The 18130-nt window shown below is 68.0% G+C and overlaps 1 protein-coding gene across 4 annotated transcripts in view; it reads left to right on the forward strand.

Moving 5' to 3' along the window:
- Window positions 1-18130, forward strand: part of RGS12 (regulator of G protein signaling 12) — a 74773-nt gene that overhangs the window by 7203 nt on the left and 49440 nt on the right. For all 4 annotated transcript variants that reach the window (XM_036018286.1, XM_036018280.1, XM_036018283.1 and 1 more), the window contains exons 2-3: window positions 4923-6898; window positions 11281-11397. In XM_036018286.1, coding sequence (XP_035874179.1) covers window positions 5015-6898; window positions 11281-11397 — 2001 coding nt within the window. In that variant the 5' untranslated portion in view covers window positions 4923-5014. The remainder of the gene's footprint in view (window positions 1-4922; window positions 6899-11280; window positions 11398-18130) is intronic.

Consider the following 18130-nt stretch of genomic DNA (forward strand, 5'->3'; position numbering starts at 1 on the left):
GGAGGAAACTCGATCCCAGGAGTCAGGTTTCCCCCACCCCCACCCCCGCCAGCGATGCCCAGCCCACCCCGGCAGTAGGCGGCCCTCGCAGTGGGGCGGACTCAGCCTCGAGACGCCCCCTTCAGCCCTTTCCTGCTGGAGGTCGGCTGTCACGCTGAAGTGGTGGCCGACCCACCTATCCATCCACCTACCTGTCCATCCACCCACCTGTGCATCCATCCACCCATCCACCCACGTGTCCATCCACCCACCCACCTGTGCACACACCCACCCACCCACCTGTCCATCCACCCACCCACCTGTCCACCCACCCACCCACCTGTGCACGCACAGCCAGAGCTGTGTCCCTGGGGCCATGGTAGCCGACTGCTCACGTGAATGCCGTCTGGTTGCGAGCCGCTCCCTGAGACCCGGCATAGCTTGGGACTTGTAACAAAACGAGGTGTTCTCTGTCCTGTGGGGCCTGAGCACACGGCCTGTGTCCCCTGGGGTGTGGGGTGGAGCTGGGGAGTCTCCCCGGGTTTGGGCAGCTGCAGGGCCCCTCTGCTGTTTCCTCCCGTGTCTCTCTCTGTCCTCCCTTCCCCTCATTTTCTTCCTGTAAGTCACAGGAGGCCAAACACCCCACCAAATGCGAAGACCTGGCCACGATTCAGCTCCTCCAAGTTTCTCCAAAGAGACTGTGTTTTACCCGTGACCTACAGCCCCCGGTGTACTCTGCACCCTTGGGGGAGCCCTTCAGGCCGCCCTTTGCGGGCAACGTCAGGACAGGCGAGCAGGGCCCTTCTCCCCGAATCCGCCGCCCCGCTTTCTTCCCGCCACCCCTGCCGGCAGCTCCTGTGTCCTCCCCCCCCGCCAGCAGCTCCCGGTTGGCCTTCTCAGTCTCCCAGCTTCTCCACAGCGCCCCCCCTCCCCCACGGCCTGGTCCTCCCACTGTGCCGTGGCCACTGCCGGTGACCGTCCCCGGCCCTGCGTTGTGACTTCCCCACACACCTCGAGCACGGTTGTCCTGCGTTTGTGCCTTCCCGAGGCCGAGTCTGGTGGGATGTCCGGGAGTCCTGACGGGACCCGGGTCCCTCCGGGAGCTGGGGCTGTGAGTCTGCGGAGATGGCATCCAGGCGCTGCGAGAGGAGCCGCGCGGGGAAGAGAGCTGGTGTGCACTGTTGGGTTTGAGGTGCCCGCCCCCTGGCGGGGGAGGGGTGGGAGACCAGGCCTCGGGGTGGTTCCGGTTGCCCGGGGAAGTGGGGGTCGGGGGGAGAGCCTGGGGTCAAATGCCAGTACCTTGGGGCGGATGCCGACGTCCACAGAGGAAGCGAGTCTGAAGGGAGGAGGGCAGGGGCGCCGACCAGAGGCCCTGGGCTGGCTTGAGGGAGCTGCCAGCGCCGTTCTGCAGCCCCCAGGGGTCGGGGCCGTGGCCACGGGCGGGCCCTGCTGGGTGCGCTGCGCCCTGCAAGCCCCCGGGGGAGCTGCTGTCCAGCCTCGCGCTCGGGCAGCAGGTGTGTGGACGCAGGTGGTGCCGCACCGCCAGGGAGCCGGCGCCCCGCCGGCGGCTGCTGTCCTCGGTGGCCTGTAGCGTTTTCACGTGGCTGGTTTCACGCGCACACCGTCACCCACCAACAGGGCGGCTGCCCGGCGTGAGGCTCCCGTGACTGCTGCAACTAGTGGTTCCAAACTCAGTGCCTTAAAGCAGCACACACTTGCTCTCTCCCGCTCTGCGGCTCCGAGTCCACGGTCACTCTCACCGGCTGGGGCCAGGTGCTGGCAGGCTGCTTCCCCGGGGGGGCCTACCGGGGGGGGGCCCTGTGCTCCCCTTTCCAGCTTCCCCGAGGGCGCTGCCACCCTCTCCTCCGTCCTTGTCGCTCTCGCCTCGGCTGCCCTCGTTGCAGGGCCTTCTCCGAGGCCCTGGCCCCCCGCCTCCCCCCGACAAGGACCCTGCAGTTCCACGGGGCCACTTGGGAGTCTGGGGGGCCTCCCATCTCAGGACCCTTTACCCAGCACAGCCGTGAGATCCCCTTGCCCTGCGAGGTGACACCCACAGTTCCCGGCATTTGGTGGGGAGACATTAGTCAGTCCACCATGCCCCTGAAGCAGGGCCAGTGAGAAGACCCTAAAACTCATTTCTTGGCTATATTTAATGTGTATATTTTTATTTTATTAAGATTTTATTTAGTTATTTTTAGAGAGAAGAAGGAACGGAGAGAAACATCAATACGTGGTTGCCCCCTGTGCGCCCCCTACTGGGGACCTGGCCCCCAACCCAGGCATGTGCCCTGACTGGGAATCAAACTAGCGACCCTTCGGTTCGCAGGCCGGTGCTCAGTCCACTGAGCCACACCAGCCAGGGCTAGTATGTATATTTTTAATAATGAGCATTCAATTATTATATATTCAGTCATCATATTTAAGTGATTAATTTAGCACCACTTAGATATTGAATAATATGGCAATTTAGAAATGAATGGAAACGAATTGTTCCCACTCTGGCCCGTCATGAAATAGGGTCACTCAGACACGGATCTTCCGAGCCAGGTTACCCTCCTGGAAGCTGCCCTCGGGGTCAGCGTGCCGACGCACTGCCCCATCAGCCATCTCTCGTCTTGTGCGTGTGAATGACTTTGAGTTGTGCTTCTGCTGCTGCAGACCTTATCCCAGACGGTTGGGCGCGGTCTGCGGACCAGAGCCGCCGGTTCAATTCCCAGTCAGGGCACAGGCCTGCGTTGTGGGCCGGGTCCCCAGTGGGGGCCATGTGAGGGGCAACCACACACTGATGTTTCCCTCCCTCTCCTTCTCCCTCCCTTCCCTTCTCTCTAAAAATAAATAAATAAATAAATAAGAATTTTTCCTAATAACTTTAAAACAATTATTTAAAAATACACTCTTTAAAAAACATATTTTTGAGGACTTCCGGCCAAGATGTAGGCATAGGTAGACACACTGTGCCTCCTCGCACAACCAAAAGAAGGACAACAACAATTTAAAAACAAAAAACCAGAACAAACAGAAAGTCGAACCGTGTGGATGTCTGACAACGCAGGGGTTAAAGGAGACACACCCGTCCGACCGGCTCCGGTTCCGGGGCTCGGCTGCACGGGAGGGGCCAGGAAGGGCGCAGCGGGGCATCGCCCCGGCCATTTCAGCAGAGACCCCGAGCCCACACCTTCAGTGCTTTGTTTGGGCAAGGACGCTGGGCGCACGGCCACCTAGCAGCCGGCGGGGGGCGCCCGATCTCGCCCAGGGGTCTGGGTGCCTAAGGGGAGTGGTGCCCCCACAGCCCTGGAGGGGCCTGGCGGCCAGTGTTCCCACGGCCTGGAGACGGGGCGGGACAGACTGTCCCCACACCGTGACCTGGGCTCGAGTGCACAGTCACGTCATGTGACTTCTGGCCTATTGCCCACCAGCTTTGTTCCCCTCTCACACTCAGACAGGTGGGGATCCCTGCGGGGGTGATGATGAGAGACCCACGCAAGGCGGCAGGTATGACGGGTGCCACGCTGCGGATCAGGGGCCACAACACGCGACACGCAGGGAGGCGTGCAGCTTGCAGCGTGCATGGCTCACCCACCCATGAATAAAGGCATGCCAGACACCAAAAACCCCCCCAAACATATTTTCTATTATATCTTGATTTTCATAACATAATCACTTACTGAATTGATTTTTTAAAAGTTTTTATTTTTAGAGACGGGGACAGAGGGAGGGAGGGAGGGAGGGAGGGAGGAAGAGAGGGAGGGAAACATTGATCATTGCCTCTTGCTCTCCTCATACTGGGCACCTGGCCCGCAACCCAGGCATGCGCCCTGACTGGGAATCGAACCAGCGGCCTTTCAGTTTGTGGGATGACGCCCAGTCCACTGAGCCACCCCAGCCAGGGCCTGTGTTGCTTTTTACAGTGAACTTTAAAGGGCTTTGTTCAGGAGGGTGTTCTCACTGCAGGGCTGCCCTCAGTTGGCGTCCGGGACCCCGGGTGTCGGGAGGGCCCCCAGCCCCGCCCTGGTCGGATCGGCCCCCTGTGCCTCGCCTGTCTGAGCGGACAGTGTGGTCTGTGCTGACACCCCTCCTCCGGGGTCCTGGGGTTTGGGGCGAGCCAGGCAGGGGCCTGCGGGACTGGCCCCGTGCCCCACCCCCTGCCCCGGTGTCGCCCTGCGTCCTGTCACTTGTGGACCGAGGCTGGGAGAAGGCTGTGTCGTCCTAGTGGGCCATGGAGCCTCTGGGGGCCCTGGTGCAGGCCCGTTGTGCTGACGGCGGTCCTCCTGGTTCCGGAGCCCCCCCCCCCCCCCCCCCGTGCCCGCAGTGAGCTCCTGCACCCCGCTCGGTGGTTTGCTGTCACACTGGCAGCCTCCCCGGTGGTCTGGACCAGGCTATCCAGACTGATATTTTCCCTCACGGTGCCTCATTCACAGAAATTAATGGGGCGGGGGGAGGGGGTTGGAGCGTGAGGCAGCACCAGCCAATGCCTCCCCTGGGAAATCCTGGGGGGCTTCTGCTCAGGTGCAGGCTGACCCGGAGTCATCTCTCCCCAGAGCCTATGCCCGCCCGGCTTCTCAGCCCGACTCCGCCCCTGGCCCCGGCGTCCCTCGGACACCTGGGGTCTGCCGCGCTGCTGGGCCTCGGGCCACCCGGAGTGAGAGGGTCTCCAGGCCCCTTCTTCTTCCGTCCAGACCGGGGGTGGGGCAGCGCTGGGGAGCGGGTTCTGAGGGGTCCTTGGGGGCGGCCTCACAGGAGGGGCCGTCCAGGAAGGCTTTCCTGCTTGGGAAGGGGATCCCCGGCCTGACTTTCAGTTTACTGCCCCCTCCACCCGGCCGTTCCCGCGGTAACCTGGCTCCTGCGACGGGTCTTGTCAGGGGTCGCCTGCCTGTTTCGGGGGTCCCAGTGAGCCGCGGGGGGCCGGGCTCTTCAGTAATGAGCTGTTTGGTCTTCTTCCGCAGGGCCCCGTGTCCAGGAACACCATGGCAGCACCCAGCGCGCGCTGAGCGGACCGGAGTGAGGGCTATGCTGCTGGTCTCGGAGGCGCGGCGAGATGCACAGAGCGGGGGACGCGGCGGAGCGCCCGCCCCAGGGCCCGGCGCCCCCGCGCCTGCGGAGCGTGGAGGTCGCCAGGGGCCGAGCCGGGTACGGGTTCACCCTCTGCGGCCAGGCGCCGTGCGTGCTCAGCTGCGTGCTGCGGGGCAGCCCCGCTGACCTGGTGGGCCTCCGCGCCGGGGACCAGATCCTCGCCGTCAACGACATCAGCGTGCGGAAGGCGTCCCACGAGGACGTGGTGAAGCTGGTCGGGAAGTGCTCCGGCGTCCTGCGCCTGGTGGTGGGCGAGGGCCGCGGCCGCCGCGGGTCCTGCTCCAGCGACGAGGAGGCGGGCTTCGGCGAGGGGCGGGGCTGGCGGAAGCCCCGCCTCGACTCCAAGGCGCTGGGCATCAACAGGGCGGAGCGGGTCGTGGCGGAGATGCAGTCGGGCGGCATTTTCAGCATGATCTTCGAGAACCCCCGTCTCCGCGCCAGCGGCGCGGAGCCCCCCAAGTCCAAACAGAGGTCCCTCTCCGAGTCGGCGGCTGCGCGACTGGACCTGGGTCCCGAAAGCGTGAGTGACCCGCCCCCCAGCCCGCCCCCCAAGGAGGAAGCTTCCAAGGCTGCGCAGGACGACTCGGTGTTCGGCCTCGGGCTGGAGAACCCCGAGGACTTCGGGCTGGACGCCAGCATCCTGAACGTGGCCATGGTCGTGGGCTACCTGGGCTCCATCGAGCTGCCCTCCGCCAGCTGCAGCCCGGAGTCCGACAGCCTCCAGGCCATCCGCGGCTGCCTGCGGCGCCTGCGGGCCGAGCAGAAGATCCACTCCCTGGTGGCCATGCAGGTCATGCACGACGGCGTGCGGCTGTGCACCGACAAGGCCGCCGTGCTGGCCGAGTACCCCGCCGAGAAGCTGGCCTTCAGCGCCGTGTGCCCGGACGACCGCCGGCTCTTCGGGCTGGTGACCATGCAGAGCGGCGAGGACGGCGGCCTGGCGCCGGAGGACGAGGGCGCCGTGCGGACGTCCTGCCACGTGTTCATGGTGGACCCGGACCTGTTCAGCCACAAGATCCACCAGGGCATCGCCCGGCGCTTCGGCTTCGAGTGCACGGCCGACCCCGACACCAACGGCTGCCTGGAGTTCCCGGCGTCCTCCCTGCCCGTCCTGCAGTTCGTCTCCGTGCTGTACCGGGACATGGGCGAGCTGATGGAGGGCGTGCGGGCCCGGGCCTTCGCCGACGGGGACGCTGACGCCCACCAGAACACCAGCACCAGCAGCAACAGCGACAGCGGCATCGGGAACTTCAACCAGGAGGAGCGCAGCAGCCGGGTGCTCGTGGTCGACCTGGGCGCCGGCCCCAGCAGGCACGGCCCCAGCAGCAGCAGCACCTGGGAGGGCCCGGGCGCGAGGGGCCCCCAGCCTTGGGGCGCCCCCTGGAACGGGGCCTTCGGCCACGAGGCCGAGGCCGGGCCCCCGCTGGAGGCGGTCCCGCAGGCTGACAGGAGCTGGGACTTCAGCAAGCACTTGGGGCCCGCTTCTCTCGTGGAGGCCCCCCCAGCCTCCTTGCGGAGTGCGGGCCCTCCCCCCAAGAGAGGCGCCGTGGGCCCCGGCGGGGGGTTCGGCCAGCGGTGGCTCCCGGTGCACGTCCTGCAGGAGTGGCAGTGCGGACACGCCAGCGACCAGGAGTCCTGCACGGACTCCACCGACGGGTGGTCCAGCATCAACTGCGGCACGCTGCCCCCGCCCATGAGCAAGATCCCGGCGGACCGCTACAGGGTGGAGGGCAGCTCGGCGCCGCCGCCGCCCAGCGCCCAGAAGAGGGACTGGTCGCGGAAGGCCTTCGGGATGCAGACCATCTTCGGCCCCCACCGGAACGTCAGGAAGCCCAAGGAGGACAAGAAGGTGAGCCTGCTGGGGGGGGCTCCGGAGGTGGGCTCCGTCTGACGGCCGAGTCGGCGACGGTGGGACGACCGTGCGTGCGCCGGCTGCCTGGCCCCCAGTCCCAGCCTCCCCTGGCTGCGGCCGCTGTCCGGGGCCTCGGGGGGCTCATGGGCTGCAGGCTCCATCTTGCCCGGGCCCTCTTGGCTCCCTCAGGTGGTCCGGTCCCCAGCAGGCCCTGGCCCTGCTGCCCTTGGGGTCCTGGACGGGTCGTCTGGTGGGACAGGCAGCGGTGGGAGGGACGGTGACCTCTCACAGCCCGGGTGAGGGTCTCCCCCTCCTCCCTGCCCTCTCCTGTGCCGGTGCCAGAGGTCCTGCACGCACCGCCCCCCCCCCCGCCCCTGGCCTCTTTGAAGGGCGCTGCGTCTCTGGCCTGCGTCCCTCCCCAGTGGCCGGGGCAGCGCGCCTGCTCAGGTGAGAGCGGGGTCGAAGTGCGGAGCCGGTCGGCACCAGGGCACGCTCCCCCTCGGAGTCGCTCCTCACGCGGTTTCCCTCCCCGAGGAGACCCCGCTGCGCCGTGTCCACGGGCGTCTGGGTGTGTCCCGTCGTCTCCTGGGGGCCCCTGGTTTCCCGTCTGACGTGTTTGCTGCGGCCCACGCCGAGTCGGCTCTTTGTGAGGGGCCCAGCGCCGTCCGCAGGAGAGGCCGTCTTTGTCCCCCTGTCCGAGGCCGGCTGACTGTGGGTGGGGGTCTCGGGCTCCTGTTCACGTTGTTTCACCCCGAACAGAAACGTGCCAAGGGGGCGGCGCCAGGTGGTGGAGCAGGAGGACACAGCGCTCGTCACAGAGCAGCCGCGTCCCCCCGCCCCCCCCCGCTGGAAGAGGGGGGGCAGTGTTCCCTGGTTCTCTGTGCCCGAGGCAGCCCGTCGAGCCTGGCAGGGCTGTGGTGCACCGCCGGTGCGGGGGGTCGGGGGGGTCCCTTCGTTCTGTTTCACCGGCAAGGCTCGATTCACCGTCGGCTGGCGACTCAGCGCTCTGTGTGGCCTCCTCCTCAGCCCTCGTGTGCCCGCACCGGCCCGCCCGTCTGGAGGCGAGCGGTGAGGGCTGTGGGCCACCGGGCCCTGTTTCAACCTCTCGGAACTCACCGGTTTGCTCCGCTGCGAGGCCCGGTGTCACCCCGAAGCCTCCCCAGTGGGAGCGCAGAGGTTTCGGGGGCTGCGAGGCCGGTCTCCTGGCATCCCTCCTGGCCTGGCCTGCGCTGGCTGGGGCTGTGTGGGGCGCACAGAGGACAGGCCAGGAGGGGTGGAGGACGTGCTGGGACGTGAGAAGAGGAAGAGGCCGTGGGAAACGGGGGGGGGGGGGCGAGCCCGGGCTGGTGCCGCCCAGTGCACAGGGCTGTGGCCTGGGGACCGAGGGGTCGCTGGTCTGATTCCCGGTCAGGGCGCGTGCCCGGGGCAGGGAGTGAGCGAGAGGCGCGGTCAGCGGGGCAGTGAGGCCTGGCAGGGCAGGCTGCGCTGTCGGTCGCGGAGCACGGGCTCCCCGACCCGGGGCCAGGAGGGGCCGCCCCTGAGTGGTCATCTGTGGGGAGCCAGCCTGCTCCGTGCCAGCGGGCGCCGGGAGGCGGCAGTTTCCCAGCAGCCCACCCGGCGGTGGGGGACGGGCCAGGGAACGCGAGACCGGCCTTGTGGGGGGGAGGGGTCCACGCTGGGCTGACCCAGTGCCTTGCGGGGACTTTTTTCTGTCCATTTGCTCTCTCGTTAGCATTTTCTTTTGTTTCCGGTAAGTTCCCAAACCTCACAGCGCAGCCACGCCCAGCGGGCCCCGTCCCTCTCGCTGCCTGCAAGGGCCCGTGGGGGCTGCTGGGGCCGCGACTCGGCGGAGCCCTGGCTGCGAAGCTCCGTGTCCCCGTCACAAAGCCGTGTGCCCCTCGCGCCCCGCCCCGCCAGAAAGGCGCAGACACAGAGACCGGCAAGTGCGGAGCTTGTGCGGAGGTTCATTCTCCGCGTCTGGAGCCCTCTCTGGTGTCGGTGACGGGCGAGGGACACTGTCTGCAGGGGGACCTGTGTGGCGACAAGCCCCCAGCAGCCGCGTGGACGGCCTCGCCCCCGGGGGCCGCTCCCTGCTCCTGGGTCCCGAGGGCCCCGTGTCGTCTGGTCACTCTCGTCTGCCCCACTGGCACCATGGACCCCAGCTCCCGGGGGGATGGGACGGATTCCCACGGACCGCCGAGTCCCGTGGAGGAGAAGGGACGGCACGGCCACTCTCTCGGGAGGAGAGCGCCCGCCCCCGCCCGGACAGCCTTTCCTGGCTTCCCCGGGCGTGTCTCGTTCAACAGGGTCCTCGTTCGCCATGCTCGGGTCCGCTCAGGTGGCTGCCGTTTACAGAAAACAGAGGAGAGGGCGGCCCTAGTTACCCCGAAGAGAAGGGTGTTGCAGACTGAGGGCCGGAGCGGTCACGTGGGTCACCCTCCACACCGGGGAGGTCCAGTGTAGCTCAGACCTCAGGAAGTTCCAGTAAGCACTTGCGGCCTCAACCCAGGGCCAGGGAGTTTTAGCAAAAGCAAGTCTCAAAGCGGCCTGGGGACAGTGCAGGCCTGGTTCCCTCCCCACCGGAGAACCTCTCCGTGGGCCTGGGTCCTGTGCACCGGCCCTCGCTTTCCACTGGGAGCTGGGCCCGCGCCATGCAGAACGGCCGCCTGACTCCGCACACGCTGCGTCTGCAGCCGAGCGCCGCTCTGGGCGGCGGGGGTGGGGCGGGGCGGGGCGGGGCGGGGCTGCAGAGAGAGCCCTGCTGCCCCCGGCAACACACAGACTCCCGGGACGTGCCACAGCGGCTGGCGTGGGCGCTTGCGTTTCGAGTAGCTTCATTTCGGGGAGGGCTACAGAGGCCTGGGGGGGTGGGGTGCCGCTGCTGGGTGGGGGCTGCAGGTAGGGAAGAGCAGGCGGCAGGGGACTGGGGTTGCCCACGACGGGCCCCGAGCGGGGCTGAGGGCGGGTGCGGGGGACCAGCCGCACGGGGAGGGTGGCCGCGGGCCCGTGCGGGCCTGGGCCTGGGGGCGCAGCGCTCCTGGGGAGAGAGGGCGGCTCCGGACACCTCTGTGCTCAGAGTCAGCTCTGGGGCACGTGCTGTGGGGGAGGAGTTGTTCGGCAAGTGTTTCTGGAGAACATGCCACACTCTGAGGCCTGCTGGAGGGAGGCAGCTTGCTGGGCAGCCCGGAGCCGGCCGAGCCGTGGCAGGGTTGGGCTGTGCCGCGGGCCAGGTGGACGGGGGAGCTGGCTGAGCTCTGTCTGGGAAGCCCCCAGGGGGGCCTGCCAGTGGGAGCAGAGACACCTGGCAGGGCGCACCTGTGTCTGAATCGGAGCCACGAGGCTCTCTCCTGGGGGTGTCTCAGAGGCCGACTGGTGGGAGGCGGGATCTGGTGACCCCCGGCGTGACCGGCAGGAGTTGTAAACCTGTGCTTTCTCGACCTCAGAGAGGCGGCAGAGGTCACCTCCAGGTGACTGGCCCAGCCCCCTTTGGGGATAAGCAGACCTCCCTGTGCACCTTGGGTTGTCGGCGGGAGCTCCAGCGGGGCACCAGCGCGGGCGCGTTTGAGGGGCCGCCACGCAGCCGCCTGAGACGTCACCTCCGGGCGGCTCTTGTGGCCCCTCTGTGGGCGGCTGGAGGCTCCCAAGCCCCCTGGGGTCTGGCTGCAGCCCAGGTGCCTTGTCTCTGCCCAGAGCCCCTGGCTTCTCTCGAGGGCCCCCTGCCTGCCCTGGGCCGCTGAGGGTCTCTTGTCCCCAGGAGATCAGGTCTGCAGCTGCGATGCTTTTTACTCGAGCGATGCCACGACTTGCTGGCTGCAGCCGAGAGCGCGTCTGGAGACGCGAGCGGCATGACAACCGTGAATTAATTCCAGTCGTGCCCCAGAGAAGGGACAAGCTGTTCCGCCGGCCAGTCAGCACCTGCCCCGCGTTGCCGGGGCCGCAGGCGCCAGCCGAGGGTTGAGGGGTCCTCGGTTCCCTGGAATGCTGATAAAGCTTCGGGGACAGTGTGGCCTGTGCAGGCCGGCCTTCGTGCTCACGGTCGCTGCCCGGCCAGCCACGCTGCCCTTGCACGGCCGGCCACTCCCGCTCTGTCCCCTGCTCCGTGACACGCCGCCCGGTGCCTGCGCAGGCCGAGGCCAGGCTGTCCTCCATCCCTGGAGACTCGGGACGACCCGTTCGTCCGGCTCAGCGCTGTTTTCCGAGGGAGTGCGGCCCGCACACCGCGGGGCTCGCCCGGGGCTGACGCGCTCAGGTGTGCCAGGGTGGGGGGGGGCCCACCCTGTGCTCTGTCCTCCGCGAGGTGTGCGTCAGGGAAAGCCGGGCACCTCTCCCTCGGAGGCGGCTCCGCTCACCTTTGTCTGTTTGTCTGTCTGTTCGCCCAGGGCTCGAAGTTCGGGCGGGGACTCGGACTGGCCCAGACCGCGCAGCGCACCTCCGCGCGGAGGTCCTTCGGGAGGTCCAAGAGATTCAGCGTCACCCGCTCCCTCGACGACCTCGAGGTACGTGTCCCCGCTTTTCTCCTTCCACTCCTCAGGCGGTCAGAAACGTGGTCATTCTTACAGACGCGTCTAACCTCCTTTGCCCTCCCCCAGACCCTACTCCCCGCCCCCCGCCCCCCGAGGTCACCGCTGCCTCCTGGTGCACCCCGGGCACTTCTCTGCCCGGCACGTGGCCCCGGACCGGACGGGCCGGTGCCGCCGCGCCCCACACTCGGGCTCGCTGGGCCTCACGCACGGCTGCCAGGAGGGCGGGGCTGGCGGCGCTCCTCTGTAAAGATGTGACGCACGGACACAGCTGACACTGTCCTGTGTGGCTCTTTTTTGTCTGCTCCTTAAACCTGTGATCGACTGGACTTCAGAGCAGGTCCAGGCCGCAGGCTGCTAAGCTGAGCTCGCAGACAGCTCCCGTGTGCGCCCCGCCGGCCCAGGCCAGCACCCTGCGCCCTGCGGGGCGGCTCTGACAAGGGACGGGCCAGCAGGGTGCCTCGTGGGCGGCCTAGGTCCCTCGTTTCCTTGAGCGCCCCCTCCCGGCGGGCGGGGTGCATTCCAGAGGTTTGGACCAGCGCATCCTGTCCCGTGGTCGCCGTGACGACGGTCTCCACGGCGGTGCGGCGGTTTCCCTCTCGGCCTCTTCGTCCCTCCCGCCTCCCCAAACGCGGGTGACCGGTGACCGGTGCGCGGGTTCCTCCTGTGGGTCCCCAAGCTGGCACCGCTGCCGGTGTGCTCCGCGGCTGATTCTGCCCCTTCCCGTGTGTGCCTTTTGGTTGCGGGCTTGAGAGAGAGACACACATCGATCTGTGGTTCCACGTACTTACATGTTCACGGGTTGGTTCCCGCGTGCGCCCTGCCTGGGGGTCGAACCGACAGCCTCGGCGTATCGGGACGACGCTGCGGCCAGCGGAGCTACGGGGCAGCAGGGCTGGTCCCGCCACCTCGGACCCGTGGCCCCCGCTGCGGTGCACGCCTCGCAGGCTGTGGGTGAGGCTGAGCGTTGCTTCCTGGGTGTTAGTTCTCTCCTCCGTGGATTAGTCGCTCGTGTCCTTTCCTGTTGGCTGTTTCTTGCAGGTTTTTAGTGGTCCCTCGTATGTTCTGGGTGTGCGTCCTCTGTCGGACAGACTGCTTGGAAATACCTGCTTTGCAGGTGGTCTCTGCCCTCGACCAGGCTCTCTGCAGTTGAGTGTGTGTGCGTGCAGGTGTTCTAACTTCTGGTGACCTCGTCTGCCACGTGAGCCGCTGGCCGGCGCCCGGCGCAGTGGCATCGGGCGCATCCGCACTGCTGGGCCGGGGTCACCGCCGACCTCTGCGGGGCTCCCCCGCCACTACGCTGACCCTGGAAGCACTCCCTCACTCCCTGCCACCCCAGCCCCGACCCCGCCAGCGGCGCCCCGTCTCCGTGGACCCAAGTCCTCTCGGGGCCTCACAGCGGCGGATCACATGATGTACATCTTCCCGGGACTGGCTTACCCCGCCCCGCACGCCGTCCTCGGGGCCTGTCCCTGCGCAGCAGGGTCGGGGCCTCCTCCTGTCCCAGGCCGAGTTCTGTTTATCCGTCCGTCCCGGCGCTGGCTGCTGCGAGCGATGCTGCTGTGAACATGGTGCAAGTGCCTGTTTGAGTCTGTTCGTATCTGAAAAGGTAGCTTCAAGTAAGATAACTTGTTACAGACTCAGTAGTTGACTGGTAGTTTTCAAAAATTTTTTTTGAAGACTTTATTTATTCAGTTTTAGATAGAGGGGAAGGGAGGGAGACAGAGAGGGAGAGAAACATCAGTGTGTGGTTGCCTCTCATGTGCCCCCGACTGGGGACCTGGCCTGCAACCCAGGCGTGTGCCCGGACTGGGGATCGAACCTGCGACCCTGTGGTTCACAGGCTGGCACTCCATCCACTGAGCCACACCAGCCAGGGCGGTGTTTTCCTGTTACCTGTAAGTGAACTGGGCCCTGGTGTGCAGCTGCCGGACCCACTGGCTACCGGAGCTGGCCGGAGCCTTGCACCCCCGTCACCGCGTAGCTGAGCGGGCGGCGTGCAGAGCGGGTGGGCGGCCTGAGGCCACTCGGTGGCTGCAGACGGGAGCTGGCCGCTGGCCTGTGCACGCTCAGGCTGCCCAAGGGCTTCCCGGGCCAGCGTGGGGTGCTTGTCGGGCCGAGGGCAGGCCAGGCCCCGGCGGCACCGCGCCGTCCTGAGAGAAAGCAGGGTGGCCCGGTGCTGGTGCCGGCCGCCCCGCGGGCCCTCGGCGCTGTCCGCGGCCCCTGCCGGGGCCGGGCCTCCACCACATTCGTGTTCTCGGTCTGGGGTTTTGCCAAGTGCCATGTGTCTATTTTCCTGGGAGGAGGGTCCCGACACCTCGAGGGGAAGAAGCTCGAGCCCGATGGCCCGCCATGTGGTGGCAGCGTGTGGGTGATGCCCACTTCTCCCGACCACTTCTCCCGAGACGTGTGGGCCCGGCACCAGCACCCAGGGCGGCGTCATTCCTGCTCCTCTGCACCTGGGAGGGCGCGCCGGGACTTCCCACGACAGCGACCGCCGTGTCTGCTGCTGTCGGGCGGGCAGTCGGGGCGTCTGGGCAGCCTCGGCTCTTCTCTCGGTCTTCGCGCGGCCCGGCGTGCACACGGGCTGACGTGGGGCGGGCCTCAGCACTCGCAGGCCGCGCCGGGCTGCAGGGCCTGTGACCTCTCCATGCCCTGGGCCTCTCTGGTCCGAATAGTCCGTCAGGGACGTGGGGTTGGACGCTGGCCCGTTTTCTGCCTCAAGACCTGAAACGCTGAACGGCCGGTGACTGTCGTCGACCCCGTCACTGCGAGGCCCTTTCTGAGGGGGGGGTCTGCCTGTGGCTGCAGTGCCTGACCCCTATGTTCCACCCCCGGGCCCCTGTCCCAGCCTCCCCTGAGTGCGGGCCCCTCCCTCAAGGTGCAGGCTCTGTCCTCTTGCCTCCGACGGGGACTCAGTCAGCCGGGGCCTCGAGGCACCTTTCGCTGCACCCTGTCCCTGCCCGCGCACCCCCTTGGCCACCGCCCCGGCGGCTCCTGTGCGCACGGTCAGTTTCCAGTCTGCTCCCCGGGCCCTGCGGGCAGCAGTGTCTCCGAGCGGGTCCCCGGAGGCTGGCTCAGACGGGGGGGGGCCGTTCAAACACTGGGAGGAGGGGAGCCCCGGTGGGGACCCGCGTCAGCCATACCACACGGCCGTCTGCGTGCTGGGGCTGGGGGGTGGTCCAGGCACTTCTATGGGCTGGAAGGTGCCGATTAACGTTGGGTCATTAAAGGTGAGGATGCGTGTTGTCCTCTCCAAGTGCCTGAGGACAGTGAGATAGTGACTGTGCTTCGGGCGGACACACGGCCGGAGGAGGACAGACGGCCGGAGGAGTGTCGCTGCGGGGGCGGGCGACGGTGCGGGGAAGAGCAGGGACCGGGGACGTGGGCAGGTGACGAGCTCAGCCAGCCACAGAGTGAAGACGGGGGTTGCTTCCCAGCTCGCCCCATGAGGCGGGCGTTGGAGGAAAGGAGGGTGACGGGGCGGCTCCCGGCGGCCCGGGTGTGAGGCCCCGCCTTGGCCGCGGGGCAGAAGCTGGACCCCGCGGCTCACGCTCACGCCACGGACATCCCGCGTGTGTGGCGCCTGCACGTCAGCGCGAGGTACCACGCTCACGGAGGGAGCGGGAGAATCAAGGGTCGTCTCATCGGACGCAGGAAGGGACTGTGGGGAGATTCGGGGCCCGTTCAGGGCTCTGAAAACCACCACCCTCAGGATGGGAGCCGGAGGGCACCCCCGCATCCTGGTCATGGCATGTGAAGCCCCTAGGGCGTGCACCGTGTGTGCGTGAGCTCCCCCTCTGCCAGCGGAGCGGGAGGCGGGCGGCTCCGCGGCCGGGGTCTCCTGTTGCAGTCCTGCGTGTGCGTCCTCGCCAGGGTGCCGGGAGGGGAGACGGCGGGAGGTGGAGGGCTTGCGAAGGGAAAGCGCCCGCTGCTGTCCTCACGCGGAGGGCCCGGGGCACGGGAGCCCAGGAGAGCGAGCAGGCCGGTCGTCGAGGTGGCCGACGCGCAGAAGTCGGCTTTGGCTGGGGTGAGCGGTGACCTCCGGGTGCAACTCGCTGCCAGTCGGAACCCCAGCAGGTGTTTTGGGGGCTCAGGGCCGAGGGCAGCCCAGAGGCTCCTGAAGAGGAAGAAGGTCGGGGGGACACCTCCTCTGCCAGCCGTCGGAGCTCGCCGTGAGGTTTGAGAGCGGTCGGAGACTGAGACGTGGGCTCAGGACGGACAGACAGACAGGCAGACAGGCAGACAGAAGGTGGAGCCGGAGAGCGCCTGGGCTGCGTGTCGCGAGCGGGATGAGTGCGACCTGGTCGGCGGTGCTGGAGCAGGTGGACAGGGCGCGGGGGAAGACAGACGCCCCGAGTCCCCCACGCCAGGCGAGCGCGGCGGAGCTCCCGTGGCAGAACAGGGGCGCCCCGGGGGGCGGGCCCGCCTTCCTGGCGGTGGGAGGGGTGACTGCAAGGCAGACTCGGCACAGGCGGAGGTGGCCAGCTGTGGCCCGGGGACTCTCGGGACCTGAGTCACCCAGACCCACCCTCCCTGGCAGGGGAGGGGCCCGGCCGCTGCACCGTGGAACCCGCAAGGTTCTCTGTCCCAGGGGTGCCCCCAGGAGCGGAGTGGGCCAGAGGGCCTAGTGGGCACCCGGTAGGAGCCACACGTGAAGGAGTTCCCACGCACGTGGGCCACCCGAGGGGCGGCGGTTGCAGCTACAGCCGCAGTGGGGTGCGTGCACCAGCGTGACGGCAGATAGAAGTGTCCCTTGTTGGCGTGGACCGGCCCCGGGGCGCGTGCCTGGCGGCCTCCGTGCGTGTGAGGATGGAGTGCCCTGTGGCTCGGCACCCCCGCTCCGGGGGTCCGACAGTGACCCCGGAGCTGCAGGTGCTGGGCCCGAGGGGCCAGACACTTGTGCAAGCCCGTGACACCGTTTCCGGGCGGCTGGCTTCAGGGCCGCCGGCTCCTGGGCACGTCAGACGTACCTGCCGCCTCTCCCGGGACACGGCGCTGCGGGCGGGCCCCAGGGTCTGTGCGTCTGTCCTCCTGGCTTCCCGTCGGCCCCGCGCTGTTCCTGGGGCAGTGGACACGCCGCGCCCCCTGGGGGCTGCTCTCCGGAGGAGACGCACCACACAGGTGCCTCGGCCGGAAGGCATGAGGCGGGGCCTTGCCCGGCAGGTGATGGGGGGGGCAGGGCCAGGCGGGTGGGGAGATGGGCCCCCTTACCAGCCGCGGGCTGGCGGCTGCTCGGAGGAGGGGACGCTCACGCCCGGCCCTCAACGCTAAGAGGGGGCAGCCGCGTGAAGGTCTCGGGGCAGGACCAGCAGGGTGTCGGGGATGGGAGGGAGGGAAGTCAGGCGGAGACCTCGGGTTTTGTCCAGGTGGGTGGAGTCCAGCGGGGTCCGGGGGTACAGTTTTGTCAGCCCGTGGTCGCGCCGCAGGCACATCTGTCTTCACACGCACGAGGGGCAGGGCTGAGTGGTGGCGACGCTGCGTCACCTGCAGGGCTGGGGTGCCCTGCGTGTGGCCACAGGGGGCAAGCCTGATCCCTGCTCCCAGTGCCTGGGAGGGGAGGACCCAGCCCTGCTCCGGAGGGTTCTCTAGACTGTGGGCGGGTCCTCGCTCCCTCCCCGTGGCCCGAGACACCATCCTCTTCCCCGACCGGCTGCCGGCCGGGCCCTGCCCCTCGTCCCACTGACCTTGGATTCCCGCCCTGGCTGGCTCTGCAGCTTGTGTCCCAGGCCCGACACCTGGGACACTCCCCACCCCTCATCGCAGCCCCAGAGGGCTCCTGCCGCCCCCACGGCACCCCTGCCCCCTCCATCGGGGCCCCTCCCCTGCATCGCCCGCTGGAGCACGTGCTGGAGGAAGCCCCCTGGTTTCTCCCGCCTGAGCTGGGCGGGGGGCACTTGGGTGCTGATGGCGGAACTGGCCGTGCCGGTCTTGGACAGCAGGGGGCGCCAGGGCCCAGAATGTGTCCGGACGGCTCCCCGGGGCAGGGGAGGGGAGAGAGGGTGCAGCTTCCGAGGCCGCTTCCACTCTGGCACCGGTCCCCTGCAAGGGCTCCGTCTGGCCCCGCCCTCCCGCTCGCAGCCGGAGCGAGAGGCTGCGATTGCCTTCTTTGGTCACTTTGCCTTCTTCAGCCTCTTGGCCGGTGTGGTGCAGCCCTCCCAGCGGCTGGCTCACCTCGGGGGAGCCCCGCGCACACGTGACCCGGGGTGCAGTCTGCCCGGGCCGTTTCTTGGAGAGTCTGACTGCAAGGCTTCCCCCTGCGCTCCTCTGCGCTTCAGACCGTTCATGCAGGAGACCACCTGCGTCCTCTTTAGGGCGACAATAACTCGGGGCAGGCACGGGGCTTCCCAGCGAGCACTCACTCACACCTACTGTGTGCAGGCGTCCTTCTGGCCCAGGGACAGCGGGGAACACACCGCCGGTGACTGCTGCCCTCGCGGAGCCACCTGCCGCCGACACCGAGCGGAGATTGTGCCACAGCGCACGTGCGGAGGGCGGGGCTGGGCAGGGATCCTCCCGGGGCAGCTCTCACGAGGGTCCTTCCGGCCGCTGAGCCTCGAGCGAACAGTGGGGGTGCTGGGGAGGAAGGTGGGCAGTCAGGCTCAGAGGCCTTGTGCTGGTAAACCGGTCAGACCCCTTACCTGAGGTCGGGTGGAGCTGAGCTGGGAGGAGCCCCGAGGGCCCCTGCCCACGGATCACAGCCGAGGCT

This window comes from Phyllostomus discolor, chromosome 1 (genome assembly GCF_004126475.2).
Source record: "Phyllostomus discolor isolate MPI-MPIP mPhyDis1 chromosome 1, mPhyDis1.pri.v3, whole genome shotgun sequence".
Lineage (NCBI taxonomy): Eukaryota > Metazoa > Chordata > Mammalia > Chiroptera > Phyllostomidae > Phyllostomus > Phyllostomus discolor.